Raw genomic sequence first — 17,496 nt, 5'->3', positions numbered from 1 at the left:
ATAACGGGGTGCCCAGCTGCCATTTGAAGCAATGCTGATCATGGTGCATTGAGCAGAAACTGTTGTCTGTACAGATGTCATAGAGATGCAGTCCCCCCCCTCCCCCCTCCCTCCAAATCTGGTGATGACAGCTGGTATCCATTCGGGGCAACATCCAAAAGTACCATGCTCAGGAAGCCACACCCAGCCTAAATAGATGTGGCAGCTTTATGATCTTATGTAGAGGTGTGGTAGTGTCCTCCCCTGGCACCCATAGAGTAGCTCTGCTGCGCTCTTTTCACTGAACGACCTGAAATGGTATGAGGGGAGAAACCGATCTAAGAAAATGTCAGATGAAGAGTTGGCAATATACTTTTTCATCTGAGTTTTGAACATTCGCACTAGGCATTCCACCTCACCGTTCAATTTTGGATGGTATGGTGGGGCAAGGATGTGATGGATACCATGAGAATCACAAAATTTCATGAACTCTTGTGATGAAAATTGTGGACCATTATCAGACACTAATGTTGCCAGCAAGCCTTCGAGTGAAAATTTTTTGGAGAAGGCTGCAACAGAGGCAGTTGTGGATGTGAAAACACAACAAACAACACACATAAAATAAGAATATGCACCAATAACCAATAGCCAATAAGTGTTGAGAATGGAGCCAGCAAAATCCACTTGTATATGGTCCCGTGCATGCAGTAGTGTTGGTCAAGGAGACAACAATGCCCAAAGAGCTACTTGGTGTGTCATACACTGTGAACAGGAGGCAACCCAATGGGTAAAGTCACCATCCAAGCTGGGCCAAAACATGTGTTGATGGACCAACACTTTTGTAACTGATGCACCTCAATGATCTGCATGTAATAAATGGAGAATCCCCAAACGAAGCACTGACGGGATCACTACCCGAGGTGTCACTGATCCGTGTCTAGAAGTGGAACACCATCCACAACAGAGAAACAATGTCAAAAGATGTAATAACTGTGGAGGGGGTCGAACGTATAAGAAGGTGGTGAATCTGGCCAAGCATATTGTACGAATTTTACAGCCTTCTGCAAAGTGGGATACAAAGCTACAGCTTTCGCAATCAATGTGCTAATTACCAGAAAGCCATCAACTGCCTGCTTTGTTGTGGCATCAATGTGGAAAATAAGCAATTCCTTCTGATCAAATCCTGAGTCCAGACTGGCCAGCAGCTGGGACAAAGTATCAGCATTTGTGAGTTGATTCACAGGGTGAAAATGAATCTCAGAGTTGTAATGTGAAAGAAAAAGAGCCCAATGTAGAGTGTGATGTGCCACTCCATCTGGTAATGATGCAAAAGGACTGAAAAGTAAACCAATGGTTTGTGATCGGTACCATAGTGGAAAATATGGAATTCCTGCACAGCGTATACAATAGCCAATGCTTCCTTTTCTATCTGAGAGTACCTAGTTTGAGCAGGATTCAGTGTGTTTGAGGCAAAAGCAATAGGCTGCTTGGAGCTTTTGGGATATCTATGAGCCCCTACCACCCTCAACCTGTACTGTGAAGTGTCCATCACAAGGACCAAGTGCAGGTCTGATTGATACATCACTAAGCAGGGTACAGACTGAAATATGGTCTTAAGGGTTGAAAATGTGGTTTCACAGGCTAGCAAACAGCAAAACTGAGTCCCTTTGCATAGTAACACATGTAATGGCTGTGCAATTGTTGTTGCCCATTGCGGCGCGGGATTTGCCGAGCGGTCTAAGGCACTACAGTCATGGACTATGCGGCTGGTCCTGGCGGAGGTTTGAGTCCTCCCTTGGGCATGGGTGTGTGTGTTTGTCCTTAGGATAATTTAGGTTAAGTAATGTGTAAGCTTAGGGACTGATGACCTTAGCAGTTAAGCCCCATCAGATTTCACACACATTTGAACATTTTTTGTTGCCCATTTTCTAAATTACACTTCAACCCGGCTGCTTGGAGGACAGAGAAAAGACTACAGAGATTGTGTAAATGCTCCTCAGTGGAGGCACTGCAAACTGTAATGTATTCCAAATAGTTTCACAACCTGATGTAGATGCTATAAATTGATGCTATAAATTGTTCCAAAAAATGTTGAAAAATAGTGGGAGCACTGGTGATTCCAAAAGGCAACTGCAAGTATTGATACAGTCCAAATGGGGTAATGTCATCCAACATATGTTGTGACTCTGTACGTAAAGGGAGTTGTAAATAGGCATCTGAAAAGTCAATTTTTGAGAAATATTGACCACATTATAACTATGCAAAGAGTTCGTCTGGGTGCAGTATCAGGTATGTATCCATTATAGATTGTGTGTTCACAGAAACCTTAAAATTGCTGCAGACATATATCCAGCCCGACAGTTTATTTACTGTAACTAAGGGGATAGACCATTCACTTGATACAGTAGGTCAAACAATGTCACATTATGTGAGGTGGTCTAATTCATCTTTGACTTGTTCCCTGAGTGCCACTGAAACCTGACCAGCCTGGAAAAAATGAGGCCGAGTAGAAGGTTTCTTGGTAATGTGCACTTGAAAATAGTTGGCATGCCCGAAGCCACTGGAGAACAAAGTGGAAAACTCTTAACATAATGCTTGTAACTGTGTGTACGGCACTTGTTCAGGCACTAAATCCACTTCATCTGAAATAGTAAAACCAAACAACTTAAAAGCATCCAATCCAAAAAGATTCTCCATACATGTGTTATCTACAACAAGAAATGTACTGGCCAAGAACAGGAATAATTGGTTTATCATAATTTATTAACTTTTGTGACACAGTAAGAAGAGGGGAGCCCAAGTCCCTATAAGTTTGTGAGTTTTACAAGGTTACCGCAGCTCCTGTACACTTACACGTGCAGAACTTTACGAAAAACTGTAACTGTAGTTAACGAAGCAATAAGGGCAGGACAGGATATTGTTTGCTGGCCTATTTACTTTGTTGGTATGGCTGCTGGGAGTGAGGGTGGCCACCTTGATTCTCAGATCATGTGCAGAGCACTGCAGTGACATCTTCCATTGCAAACTACCTGAAGAATGCTGTGGAGGAGAGGGTTGGATTGCTGATGACTCAGTTTGGTTACCTGAAGCTCATAACACCTCAAATGACTGTGAAATATCTAAAACCTCAGAGAGGGATGGATTTTCATACTGTAGGGCATGCTCTCACACCTCACAGTCTGAAGCTAAATGAATGATACTCTCTATCACCATCTGATCAGTGTTCAGCTCTTTATGCACATCAGACACAAAATGACAATGACAAATTAACCCATGTAGTTCAGCTGCCCATGCTCGATAGGATTAATGTGGTTGTTTCCTACAGTAGGAAAACTCAAGTTGGGATGCAATAACATGGGTGCACTTACAGCAGTATTTTGAAAGAAGTTCACACATATGGTCAAACATTAAAGAACATGGACCCTCCAAAGGGGCGAGATGACATAGGACTTGATACATTCTTGGTGATATCCATGAAAGGAACAAGACACGGCATAAAATAGCATCAGTAATCTCAAAAACTTAAAGTGTTGTCACAGACGTTTCCCTTCTGTGCCCAATTCTTCAATGAAGTCATCGTTTGTAGAAAAGGGAGGTGGATAAACCATGAGGGCTGTGGAGGACAAAACAGCAGGTGACACGGGCTGAGGAGCACGCCAGCTACACAAAGCAGAAGCCAATGATTGAAGGACCTGAGTTTGATTGTCCAGCATCTGTGATTGTTGGTGTAATACCATGGCAAATGATTCTTGCTGTTTTACCAATTGAAGTAAAATGTCCTCTGTAACATTATCAGCCATTCTGAGAATAAAAGGAGGACCAACTAGAGTAGAAATTTGCGCAGAGAACAGGACCACACTCTTCACCAATTGGTTTCATTAGGTATTAGTACAGCATTATCAGTAGACTGACCACAGCTTCATTCCACAGAAGCATTAACAACTTGAACACATTATTTAAGTAACATTCAGTAGAATCAATTAGTACACAAAGAGCTGTGGCAATAAAAACAGAGAAAACACACACACACACACACACACACACACACACACACACACACACACGTAAGTCTGAGAGGTACACTCTGTGGGTGACAGAGCACTGCTGCATAGTGCAGACTTTTTAAAGTATGTACACACGTCACTGCTAAGATTAATACAGTAAGGTTCAAATGAATGGAGGTTGTAGTAGTTATTCAGAGATGAAGGGAACAGACAAGCATTAAGAGCTGCATGAAACCAGAGCACAGACTCAAGACAACAACAACAACAACAATGAAAGCAACATGAATTACACTGAATTAACTTTTGTAGAGAATGTTGCCATGTCAAATACCAAGGTTGGTTGTCTCAACTGACATCGCACTCAACACAATTTTTTTATCTCAAAATTAAACACTTCAGCTTTCTTTTTGCTGTCTTGTATTGTCATACTAGATTGATTAATGAGTGATTGAATAGAAACCTTTAAATTGCTTAGTGATTTTATGCTGGACAAGAATTTTGTACAATTCTTGGCAAGATCTATTGCTAATGTATAATGTATATGTGCTTCACACATCTATCTTTTTTATAGACATACAAATTTTCACTACCTCCTATCTGTCAGCATTGCCGCATGTTGGCTTGGTTTCCTTGTTTAGTAGAAAGGGTTCACCAGTTATGTATATCTATGCAAATGAATTTCCAAGTTTGTTCCACACATTTTCCTTCAGTATCATGGACAGACTCGATTGGTAACAGCAGAAACTATTACAAATATATTACAACTAAGAAGATGCTTGATAAGGTCCTATACCAGTCATTCCACTTTCAACATTTAAGTTACAAATAAACAGCTTTCCATTTGTACACTCATACAACCTAAATTTATGTCTGCTTTATGAACACATTAAAGCAGTCTACACCACTCATAACAAATCTTAAGTCATAAACCAACAAATCGCGAGAGAAGACTGCATACACTTTAAAAGAAATTAATAACAAATATGATGACAATGAGGTTATATGATTTTATGATTTTATTTTGCCATTAACTACGTACCAGGCATGTAAATAAGATTATGTATGTGCCGTGTCATTTATCTGACAAGAATTATTTTGCTCGGAGAAACAATGTCTCTAATCATCAGAGTTTTTTCGTGCTCAAATCAAAAATAAACTTTATTATGAAACTTACCAAAAGCTGCAATCATTCCAAACATAACACAAAATATACCACCAACAACAGGCTCTGGGATGATGATAAAAACTGCTCCAAATTTACTAATGATGCCTTGCAATAACATTAATACACAGGCATACTGTATAACCCTTCGGCTACCAATCTGAAAGTAAATAACATTCAAAGTACAGTTAAAAGTGCCACTTAATTTGCAACATGTAACACATGTACATATAAATTCTACACCTACCTTAGTAACGCCAATTGCTCCTACATTTTCACCAAATGTATTGGTCCCGTTACCACTACCCCAGAGACCTGCTAGGACTGTTCCCAGTCCTTCTGTGCCTATACCTCTATTCACTGCATGTACAGGTGGAGGTGGAGCAGCTGAAACATACCCAGATGTGTGTGTCTGAGATGGTTTCATGTTCATAGGTTGAGGGTGCTCCAGTATGATGTGAAACAAGTCAGTAAGTTACAGCAAATATTACACCCTCTCTATGAACAAATAAGTATGGCTACAAGTAAACCATTACAGGAACAGACTTCATTTACATACTGTCTATCACTGTCTTTAATTCATTAAAGTGATGACTGTATATCTTTAATACTGAAGGTGGTACAATAGTTGTATATATTAAGTGAACTAGATAAAGATGCTGTAGCAGTAGTGTCATATCTCAATTAGGAACTTGAAACTTTTAGCACAGGACAGAAGGAGCAGAGAAGGTAGACACAGTATTTCTTTTAGTACCACACCTATGCTTATTGTTAAAAGTTTGATCATATGGGGCATCAAGTGAAATTTGTGACTGTATTAAGGACTTTTTGGTACAGAGAATGTGGTACGTTACCATTTCTTGGATGGAGATTCATTGAGAAAGGTGCATTCCAGAGAAGTGTGCTGGGACCCTTGCTGTTTATATTGTATATAAATGTCCTTGCAGATTTATCACAGATGATGCGGTTATCTATAATGAAATACTATTTGCAAGAAGTTGCAAAAATACTCAGTCAGATCTTGATAAGGTTTTGAAGTGGTGCCAAGTTTGACAACTTGCTTTAAATGTTCATGAATGTGAAATTTTGCACTTCCCATGACTACTCCCCCCATGAACCATGGACCTTACTGTTGGTGGGGAGGCTTGCGTGCCTCAGCGATACAGATAGCCGTACCGTAAGTGCAACCACAACGGAGGGGTATCTGTTGAGAGGCCAGACAAACGTGTGGTTCCTGAAGAGGGGCAACAGCCTTTTCAGTAGTTGCAGGGGCAACAGTCTGGATGATTGACTGATCTGGCCTTGTAACATTAACCAAAACGGCCTTGCTGTGCTGGTACTGCGAACGGCTGAAAGCAAGGGGAAACTACGGCCGTAATTTTTCCCGAGGGCATGCAGCTTTACTGTATGATTAAATGATGATGGCATCCTCTTGGGTAAAATATTCCGGAGGTAATATAGTCCCCCATTCGGATCTCTGGGCGGGGACTACTCAAGAGGATGTCGTTATCAGCAGAAAGAAAACTGGCGTTCTATGGATCGGAGTGTGAAATGTCAGATCCCTTAATCGGGCAGGTAGGTTCGAAAATTTAAAAAGGGAAATGGATAGGTTAAAGTTTGATATAGTGGGAATTAGTGAAGTTTGGTGGCAGGAGGAACAAGACTTCTGGTCAGGTGACTACAGGGTTATAAACACAAAATCAAATAGGGGTAATGCAGGAGTAGGTTTAATAATGAATAGGAAAATAGGACTGCGGGTAAGCTACTAAAAACAGAATAGTGAATGCATTATTGTGGCCAAGATAGATACGAAGCCCACACCTACTACACTAGTACAAGTTTATATGCCAACTAGCTCTGCAGATGACGAGGATATTGAAGAAATGTATGATGAAATAAAAGAAATTATTCAGATAGTGAGGGGAGATGAAAATTTAATAGTCATGGGTGACTGGAATTCAGTAGTAGGAAAAGGGGGAGAAGGAAACGTAGTAGGTGAATATGGACTGGGGCAAAGAAATGAAAGAGGAAGCCGCCTGGTAGAATTTTGCACAGAGCACAACTTAATCATAGGTAACACTTGGTTTAAGAATCATAAAAGAAGGGTGTATACATGGAAGAAGCCTGGAGATACTAAAAGGTATCAGATAGATTATATAATGGTAAGACAGATATTTAGGAACCAGGTTTTAAATTGTAAGACATTTCCAGGGGCAGATGTGGACTCTGACCACAATCTATTGGTTATGACCTGTAGATTAAAACTGAAGAAACTGCAAAAAGGTGGGAATTTAAGGAGATGGGACCTGGATAAACTAAAAGAACCAGAGGTTGTACAGAGTTTCAGGGAGAGCATAAGGGAGCAATTGACAGGAATGGGGAAAAGAAATACAGTAGAAGAAGAATGGGTAGCTTTGAGGGATGAAGTAGTGAAGGCAGCAGAGGATCAAATAGGTAAAAAGACAAAGACGAGGACTAGTAGAAATCCTTGGGTAACAGAAGAAATATTGAATTTAATTGATGAAAGGAGAAAATATGAAAATGCATCAAATGAAGCAGGCAAAAAGGAATACAGACGTCTCAAAAATGAGATCAACAGGAAGTGCAAAATGGCTAAGCAGGGATGGCTAGAGGACAAATGTAAGGATGTAGATGCTTATCTCACTAGGGGTAAGATAGATACTGCCTACAGGAAAATTAAAGAGACCTTTGGAGAAAAGAGAACCACTTGTATGAACATCAAGAGCTCAGATGGAATCCGAGTTCTAAGCAAGGAAGGGAAAGCAGCAAGGTGGAAGGGGTATATAGAGGGTTTATACAAGGGTGATGTACTTGAGGACAATATTATGGAAATGGAAGAGGATGTAGATGAAGACGAAATGGGAGATACGATACTACGTGAAGAGTTTGACAGAGCACTGAAAGACCTGAGTCGAATCAAGGCCCCCGGAGTAGACAACATTCCATTGGAACTACTGACGGCCTTGGGAGAGCCAGTCCTGACAAAACTCTACCATCTGGTGAGCAAGATGTGTGAGACAGGTGAAATACCCTCAGACTTCAAGAAGAATATAATAATTCCAATCCCAAAGAAAGCAGGTGTTGACAGATGTGAAAATTACCGAACTATCAGTTTAATAAGTCACAGCTGCAAAATACTAACGCAAATTCTTTGCAGACGAATGGAAAAACTAGTAGAAGCCGACCTCGGGGAAGATCAGTTTGTATTCAGTAGAAATGTTGGAACACGTGAGGCAATACTGACCCTATGACTTATCTTAGAAGCTAGATTAAGGAAGGGCAAACCTTTATTTCTAGCATTTGTAGACTTAGAGAAAGCTTTTGACAATGTTGACTGGAATACTCTATTTCAAATTCTGAAGGTGGCAGGGGTAAAATATAGGGAGCAACAGGCTATTTGCAATTTGTACAGAAACCAGATGGCAGTTATAAGAGTCGAGGGACAAGAAAGGTAAGCAGTGGTTGGAAAGGGAGTGAGACAGGGTTGTAGTCTCTCCCCGATGTTATTCAATCTGTATATTGAGCAAGCAGTGAAGGAAACAAAAGAAAAGTTTGGAGTAGGTATTAAAACCCACGGAGAAGAAATAAAAACTTTGAGGTTCGCTGATGACATCGTAATTCTGTCAGAGACAGCAAAGGACTTGGAAGAGCAGTTGAACGGAATGGATAGTGTCTTGAAAGGAGGATATAGGATGAACATCAACAAGAGCAAAACGAGGATAATGGAATGTAGTCGAATTAAGTCGGGTGATGCTGAGGGAATTAAATTAGGAAATGAGACACTTAAAGTAGTAAAGGAGTTTTGCTATTTGGGGAGCAAAATAACTGTTGATGGTCAAAGTAGAGAGGATATAAAATGCAAACTGGGAATGGCAAGGAAAGCGTTTCTGAAGAAGAGAAATTTGTTAACATCGAGTCTAGATTTAAGTGTCAGGAAGTCATTTCTGAAAGTATTTGTATGGAGTGTAGCCATGAATGGAAGTGAAACATGGATGATAAATAGTTTGGACAAGAAGAGAATAGAAGCTTTCGAAATGTGGTGCTACAGAAGAATGCTGACGATTAGATGGGTAGATCACATAACTAATGAGGAGGTATTGAATAGAATTGGGGAGAAGAGGAGTATGTGGCACAACTTGACAAAAAGAAGGAACCGGTTGGTAGGACATGTTCTGAGGCATCAAGGGATTACCAATTTAGTATTGGAGGGCAGCGTAGAGGGTAAAAATCACAGAGGGAGACCAAGAGATGACTACACTAAGCAGATTCAGAAGGATGTGGGTTGCAGTGGGTTCTGGGAGATGATGAAGCTTGCACAGGATAGAGTAGCATGGAGAGCTGCATAAAACCAGTCTCAGGACTGAAGACCACAACAACAACAACAACATGACTACAGTATCAAATTGAGCAACTCATACAAAGATCTGTGTCAACAATTTGTAGGGAGATGAAATGGAACAATTACATAGGCTCAGTCATAGGCAATGCAGATGGCACACTGTTGTTCATTGGTAGAATACTAGTAAAATGCAATCAAGCTACAAAGAAAACTGCATATGAAGCACTCATGGAATCCGCCCTAGAATACTGCTGAAATGTGTGAGACCCACACCAGAGAGAACCAGCAAAACTACAAAGAAAACTGCATATGAAGCACTTATGGAACCCACCCTAGAATACTGTTGAAATGTGTGAGACCCACACCAGAGAGGACCAGCAGTGTATGTTGAATGGATACAATGAAGGGCAGCACTAAAGGTCACAGGTTCATTTGAGCCATGGGAGAGGAGAGTGTTGTGTGGATGCTGAAGGAACTGAATTGGCATATGCTTGAAGATAAACATAACCCATCCCACAAAAATCTACTTAGGAAGTTTCTAGAACAAATTTAAAGTAATGAATGTAGAAATATATCACAACTTGCTATGTATTGCTCCCATGAGGCTCATGAAGATGAGACTGTACTAATTAAAGAATGCACAGGGATATTTAAGTACTCATTGTTCCTGCACTCCATGCATAAATGTAAAGATAAAAAGCCCTAATAACTAATGGGTCATACCCTCCACCATACACTTGACAATGGTTTGCAAAGTGTATATGTAGATGGAAATGTTGTAAAAACACTGTATTTCCATTCATTGGGGTTCAGATCTTCATCAGGACATCCAGATATTCTGTAGTTCTCCTACACTGCTTAAAGATGATATTGGGATGATTCCTGTGAAAATGATCCAAGTGATTTAATTTGCTACTTTTTTTGGAATCTGAGTTTGTGCTCTGCCTCTAATAACTTAGTTACAATGAGATGTTAAACACTAACTTCCCTTCTTTCTTACTGAATATCTACACCACAGAGTATGACAACTTATACAGTAATGAAAAAGCAGAATGTGTCAGATTACATGGTGATAAATGTAGAAAGTGTTAATACAGTGATAAAGTAGTCTATGTGTATAGTGGAAGTCAGTTTTATTCATAGTTTACATTTATAAATACAACAACTGTTTTATCATGTTTTAACAGTTGGTATGCAAATTATCATAAATTACTAGTGCTCATAAGAGGCTCATTTCTCTCATGTTGGAGTCTGAAGAACCTGTCCTTCCTTTCTGACTTCCCACAACCTGTACTTTGTCCCACAGTGAGGAAGGAATTAATAATTCTGATAGGTGGGAATAGCTTTTTTTCACTTTTAAATGTGCCTCTTGGCTGTACTGGAATTTGCCATCTGGAGGTTCATCTACATCTATAATTTGCAAACCACTATGAAGTGCATAACAGAGGGTATGTCCTGTTCTATCAATTATTAGGATTTCTACTTCCTGTTCCATTCACATATGGAGTGTGAGAATAATGACTGCTTCAATGCTTATGTGCTTCCTGTAATTCATCAAATTGTATCCTCACAGTTCCTTTGGAAGTGACATGTAGGTACTGGACAGCAATTCCAGTTCTTTGTAATTTTGAGTGTATTAAATGTATTAATGTAATTATTAATGTATTAAATGTATTAATGTAATTATTAATGTATTATATGTATTAAAGTATTATCAGGTACATTAATGTAATTAACTGGATGTATTAAAAGACCTAAGTGCATAAAAGTGTGTGTAAACCACATTTATTCCTTACTATCCATTCCTGTGCATGAGTATTAAATGACTATGAGCAGATGCATTATTTCATGAAATTAATACAGGAAAGGGAAAATAAAAGTGGTCAGATGACTGGATACCATTGGATGTGAATATATGCATATAACCATTCCTTGTGACGTGTACACCAAATGTACTTTCACCATGTGATCCACACCAGTTCAGAGCATGGTCTGGGCTGTCTCACTGTCAATAGAGCAGTGCAAAGGGGATTATGGTACTCACAGTAGGGCAGCAGCTGTTCATTGTGGAAAGTTACCTGACCAATCAGTGTGCAATTACTTTGTGTGGGGCGCCCTCAAGTGTAAGATGTACTGCAACAACCCTCATAGCCTTTAATAACTGCAACAGAACATTTTGGATGAGACTGCAGAAATTCCAGCAGTCCAGCAGACCAGGGCCCAAAAGTGCAATGAGATGAATGGGGTCACTTTCAACTTCTGCTATAGGGAGGTTAACGCTGTGTTTCCTTTCCTCTGCTGTGTTTCTTTATACCCTGGAACTTTGTTTCCTAGGCCATTTTTATTTACCCCACCCTATAAATGAAAGTTAAACTTTGAAATTTTTATCACTAAAATCAGCACTGACCTGCAGATCAAAAGTTACTAATCTTGGCATGTAAGAATTTCTGCACATTCTAATTTATACTGCAAGGCAAATGGCAAGAGAACCATTAATCTAAACAATAAATACCTTAGGGAAGGCAAGGACATTACCAATGTGTGTTCTGTGTAATTTTCAATAATTTATTTTACATGATCTTTTGCAACTTGCAAATTGCACAAAATATATTTTATTTATTTTTCTATGATGCCCTTGTCTTATCTTTGAACACAATCGAAACTGAAATTCTGTACAATGTGCTAACACTTTTGATTATATGCCAGTGCAATGGAAGAGACTTAAAACCAGTGAAAGACAGTGCTATAAACAAGTTATGAACGTAATAGTTTCATTTAAGTTATGTTTCATGTATAGTAAGAAATGTTATACATGAAGTTTCCCTTTGTTTCTGAAAATGACTTACCACACATTCTAGCTGTTGTAGGGTAGTAACTAATTGATTCAACTGTGCAAGCTAGCACACCAGCAAGCATTCCTAACACGCCAGCTGCACTGACTGTTGGAATTCCCCACTGACCTAAAGAAATGAGGAGGGTTGGTTTTCATTAATGAACCTGATTATACACTGTTAGCAGCAGCAGCAGCAGCAGCAGTAGTAGTATTAGTTTTATTCACCCATAGATCTCTCTTAGAATGATATTGGACATGTCTTGGTATTACAATTGAAGAACAACAAAAATAATTCTGTATGAAAGTTCTGGTAGATGCCTCTTTCATTCCCAACCCCTTGCCACAGGGGTCATATCCCTATGACAGACCGAGGTACAAGACATGCCTAATCCCCCCACCCGGCTCTTGCTACTCTAGTCCTGTCACAGGATTGTCTTACCCACCTCAGCATTATGTGCCCAGTCAGAGAGAGAGAGAGAGAGAGAGAGAGAGAGAGAGAGAGAGAGAGAGAGAGAGAGAGAGAGAGAGAGAGAGAGAGTATCTGTATTCTAGCCCAAAAGAAGATTACTCTGCACTTAGCATTTTTTTTTTCTTTTTGTGAGTGCCTATGGACAATTCATCACTTCTTTCAGTTTGTGGTCTCGTTACAAAATTAAAGCAATTCACATATAACAGTTATTTGCATACTTAGCCCTTGAGTGGGCATGTTGATTTTTGTAACGTGAGTGGGCTCATGGCATACTTTGTACACATGTAATGAATAGCTATTTTTATGTTACCACAGTAAACATATATGAGCAAAATCACAGTTAATCTTAGTTTAATTAAACAACAATCAAATGAACTTATATCATGTGAGCTAAATGATTGTTTAATTAAGCAATAATAGAATAAACTTCCATTGTGTCACTCTGTTGCTGCACAAAAGTGTTACCCCACAATAATGAACCACTCGAAGCATTGAATGCTGCAGTAGCATCAGATCCCAGAAATATGCTTACTCAATTATTAATTATCTCATAGACGACTACCTCATTGTGAGATGGTGGTCTAGTTCAGAATATGGGATATTTTCTTGCATGGATCAATTTTTTTCTATTGAGTTTGCTGTTTTTTTATACTACTGCAGTTTACTTGGATGTATGCCAACACAACTTGTCAATGTGTGAGATAAAGCACAAAGGAAGGAATATGTATGGGCACAAAACTGTAAAACAACAATGGAATGGTAAAAGACAATGTTATTTGTTTTTCAGCACTTTATGCTCAGGCACACCTACCTGTGGGGGTACAGGTCTAGTTTGACAAGACTGGAACATGTGGTCAGCTGTGCTCTTAGTGGGAACCATCCTGGTATTTGCCTGAAGTAATTTAGTGAGACAGCAGAAAACATAAATCAGGATGCCTGGATTAAGATCGGAGCCCCTACCCTGAAGGCCACTCTGTTCGAAACGGTACTGTCTCATTCGGTTTACTCCCAGTGTTCAATGCTGTTTTACAATGAAGTTACTTAACAATATAAAAGACTTATGCAACACTGTTCATTCATTTCTCACTGTTACTCACTTCATTCACTCCACATACTGTACACACATTGCTTCACAACACTACACACACTATTAACTGAGATCAGGACCATTTCGTACACCGCAACTTCCCCTTTGTTAGCCTGAAAAAGTGAGTCAGCATCCCTCTGTAACAACTGAGACATTGAGCTCAGATAGAGGATAAGGTGTTCATATTATACAATGCATAGCTTTGGAAATAAGTTTTCCAGAAAAGGAAAAAAAAGGAAAAATATAGCAAGAAAGCATTATGTTGAATGATAGATGTTTTATTATTGTTATTATTATTTATTTGTGTTACATTTTTTACAAACCCTGCTTAGTACTTCAATACATAGAATGTATTTCTTGGCAAATAGTTTTTAACTGCCATTTTAAATAAGTTTGTTTTATCAGTTTCACCATTTGGACTCATGGTGCAGACAGTTTCATAGCTGATTTCCTTTCACAGATCAATGGTCTCTCAGTACACTGATTTTGACAATCTTGCAAAAGTGGTTTCAGGATGCACAATTATTTCTATGCACTGTGATTTTCCTGGCTCTTCAACCAAGTACTATGCAATGTTCCACAAAACCACCTTTGTTCATTAGTTTGTTCATGAGGTGAGCCATACATGACACAAAATATCACACCCTGGGATCCAGCCTACAATGAAGTTGTCACAGACAACTTCATCAAGAAAGATTGTAAATACTGGACACAAGCATGTAGTGTCTGCCAACACACCAAAATAGAATGGCGTGTACAACCATAACATGACCATTTCCAGCACATCCACTTAGACCTCGTTAAACAACTCCCCGATTCAAATGGTTATCAATATAGTCTTTCAGTGACTGACAGGCTAATGTGCTGGGTCAAGGCTACATCAATTCTGGACATAACTGCTGAGACCATCGCAAAAGCATTTGTCACTCTATGGATTTCGTGTTTTGGATGCTTCACCACAATAAAGACAGGTCGAGGTAGATATTTTGAGTCAGCATTTTTTTACTGAACTATGTCACTTATGCTGTGTTCAGCCATTCTGAACAACAGCCTACAATCCCCAAAGAATTGGACTAGTTTAGTGCGGGCACTGCACATGTAACACTTTGAAGACCAAGCCTGAACAAAGCATGGGCCACAGCTTTGTGTTAAGAAGAGTGCAGCCAAGAATAGATTGGCTGCAATTTTCTCTATGCATGAGCCACTGATTGCTTGAAGATTGGACTCATTTCTTATGAGAACAATCAACAGATGTCTCACTACCTGACCAAGTGAGGTGGCACAGTGGTTAGGCACTAGACTTGCATTTTGGAGGATGACAGTTCAATTCTGCATCCAGCCATCCTGATTTAGGTTTTCTGTGATTTCCCTAAATCACTCCAGGCAAATGCCGGGATAGTTCCTTTGAAAGGGCATGGCCGATTTCCTTCCCCATCCTTCTTTAATAAGATGAGACAAATGACCTCTCTGTTTGGTCTCTTCCCACAAACAACCCAACCTCTCTCTACCTGTCCCCGTGATTGGTACTGCCTACTGTTGTCAATGTAAAGAATTAATTTAAAAGAAACATTAGCAAATATAAGAGCTGCTGTTGTGAATGGCTGAGCCAATATAATCACATAGATGTAATTTTGTGTGTGTACTTATTAGCTTTCACAGATTTATGTAATTCTGCTACAAATAAGTCACACTTACTGAGGTGGGCCAGAAATTTCGGAAGCTCAAGAGGAAGGATTTGCTCAATAAATCACATCACACTTTTTTCTTGGGGGTAATTAAACTCCCTGTCATCGTCATTTTAAAATTTGTGGTCTGCAAAAGACTACACTAAATATAGAAAATAAATCTTGAAGCTTGGTAGTTTTTTAGTATTATTACACTTGAAGATACATCAATTACATATGTGCAAGTAATGCTTTAAGTTATGGCATAAATGGTCACTTTCCTAGGCTTGATATTCTTCTAAGTGCCTGGTCTCCAAAAGTGTTAAATCAGCTCCCAAGCTTCATGGAACAGAATGAAAAGATGCCCTGTTGTGGGTTCTTTTGGGTGTACATTTCATTTATAAAGAAGATCTCTGCCTGTCTCTGGTGGATCTCCTTGATGAAGAACCACTCACTCTTCCAGCAGACTTCACAGAGCCGTCCCAAATGCCTACAGACAAATAACTGCCATAGCTCACTCACAAAGTCAAGCAATACACTGCTCACCATAACCTTATAGTAGTCATGCCTTTTTTCACATCACTAAGAGTCACTGCATACTGTTGGTCTGCAACTAGAAAAACACAAAAAAAAAAAAAAAAAAAAAAAAAAAAAAAAAAAAAAAAAAATCAACAAAGTCCCTGTGAACATATTAATTTACAATGTTTGAATTTTAATGGCAGCTTGGACATGCAAGCATTCTGAAAGAAGCAGAAAAGACAACATGTGCAGCAAATCTCTTCATTGAGTACAGCTGGTTGGGTTGTTAGCAGCAGAGGGGCATAAAATATGACCATAGGCCATCAGCAAGTGTGTCTTGCACAACTGGAAACAGCACACAACTTGTCACACATGTGTACATTGCCTTTCATCTTGTTGTACATACCTTGTAACATTACAGGACATATTGGGACATACTGAAGTATTCGATACTGTCGACTTTTAGGGGATGTCGATACAGATATGCAAAATGTAAAGGGAAACATCGGTACAAATCTGGTGAAGGTTATCCAGAAGCTGGTAGAAAAATGTTATAAAATCTATTTGGAAATTATGCTTGTAAGAATTTATATGTACTGATCCTTTTACTTACTTTAATCTGTACTAAAATTCTGTAATGTCTAATTTAGTTTTAAGTCGTGAATTGCTATCGTATTGTAAACAAAACATTGTCAAAGACTCTCATTGTTTGGAAAGATATTAATACACCTAGGAGTTGTCAGTTGCCAGTTCGGATATGCAGTGCGGTTAGCTCTGAGAGTCAGTTGTTGAGTCTGTGAAGTCTGGCAGTTCTGTTTGTAAATAAACGTCTGTAATGAAAAATTACTTGTTGTCGTCAATATGAACTCAAAACCTTTTGCACGAAGCAGACACCTCCTAATGCAACGTTTTAATTTGGTTGAGGAAGCTGGGATCGCTATAAGTGCAAACAAATTGAAGTGGAACGTTTTAATTTGGTGTTGAGGAGCTGAAATGTTATAACCTATATAGATAAACACTCAGAATCAGGCATTTATAAAATACAGGATGTCCACAGGGTCTCTCCACAGCAGCACGTTTCACATGTCTTGCCTTGAAGGTTGGTAGTACATTTAAGTCTTGCCTGCATGTGTTCCATGGACTTGCAGGGATAGATTGGGGGTAGCAGTGTTATGTGTGCATCGCAGTTCTTGGTTGTGTGTGTCTTGTTCTTGTGTAAGCTGAGTGCAGTGAGAATGTTTACTATTGCAGAGATGCATTTTTAGTGGAAGAGGTTTTCCATGTAGGAGAAAACTTTACAGAGCAGGTGAGGTGTCAACTTAGATTGCGTTTTCCTGCTTCAAGGTGCCCATATTGTGACACTATATGTGATTTAATTCACAAATTCCAGACAACAGTTTCAATTCATGATGCGCCAGA

The 17,496-nt window shown here is 39.3% G+C and overlaps 1 protein-coding gene across 2 annotated transcripts in view; it reads right to left on the bottom strand.

The window, feature by feature from the left end:
* Positions 1–17,496, bottom strand: part of LOC126335141 (solute carrier family 23 member 2) — a 259,625-nt gene that overhangs the window by 15,841 nt on the left and 226,288 nt on the right. For both annotated transcript variants that reach the window (XM_049998101.1, XM_049998102.1), the window contains exons 8-10: positions 12,352–12,465; positions 5,393–5,532; positions 5,158–5,305 (exon numbers count right to left, since the gene is read on the bottom strand). In XM_049998101.1, coding sequence (XP_049854058.1) covers positions 5,158–5,305; positions 5,393–5,532; positions 12,352–12,465 — 402 coding nt within the window. The remainder of the gene's footprint in view (positions 1–5,157; positions 5,306–5,392; positions 5,533–12,351; positions 12,466–17,496) is intronic.

The sequence above is a fragment of the Schistocerca gregaria genome, chromosome 2 (assembly GCF_023897955.1).
Source record: "Schistocerca gregaria isolate iqSchGreg1 chromosome 2, iqSchGreg1.2, whole genome shotgun sequence".
Lineage (NCBI taxonomy): Eukaryota > Metazoa > Arthropoda > Insecta > Orthoptera > Acrididae > Schistocerca > Schistocerca gregaria.
Note: the sequence above shows the minus strand (reverse complement) of the source record. Positions and strands in the feature narration are given on the sequence as shown.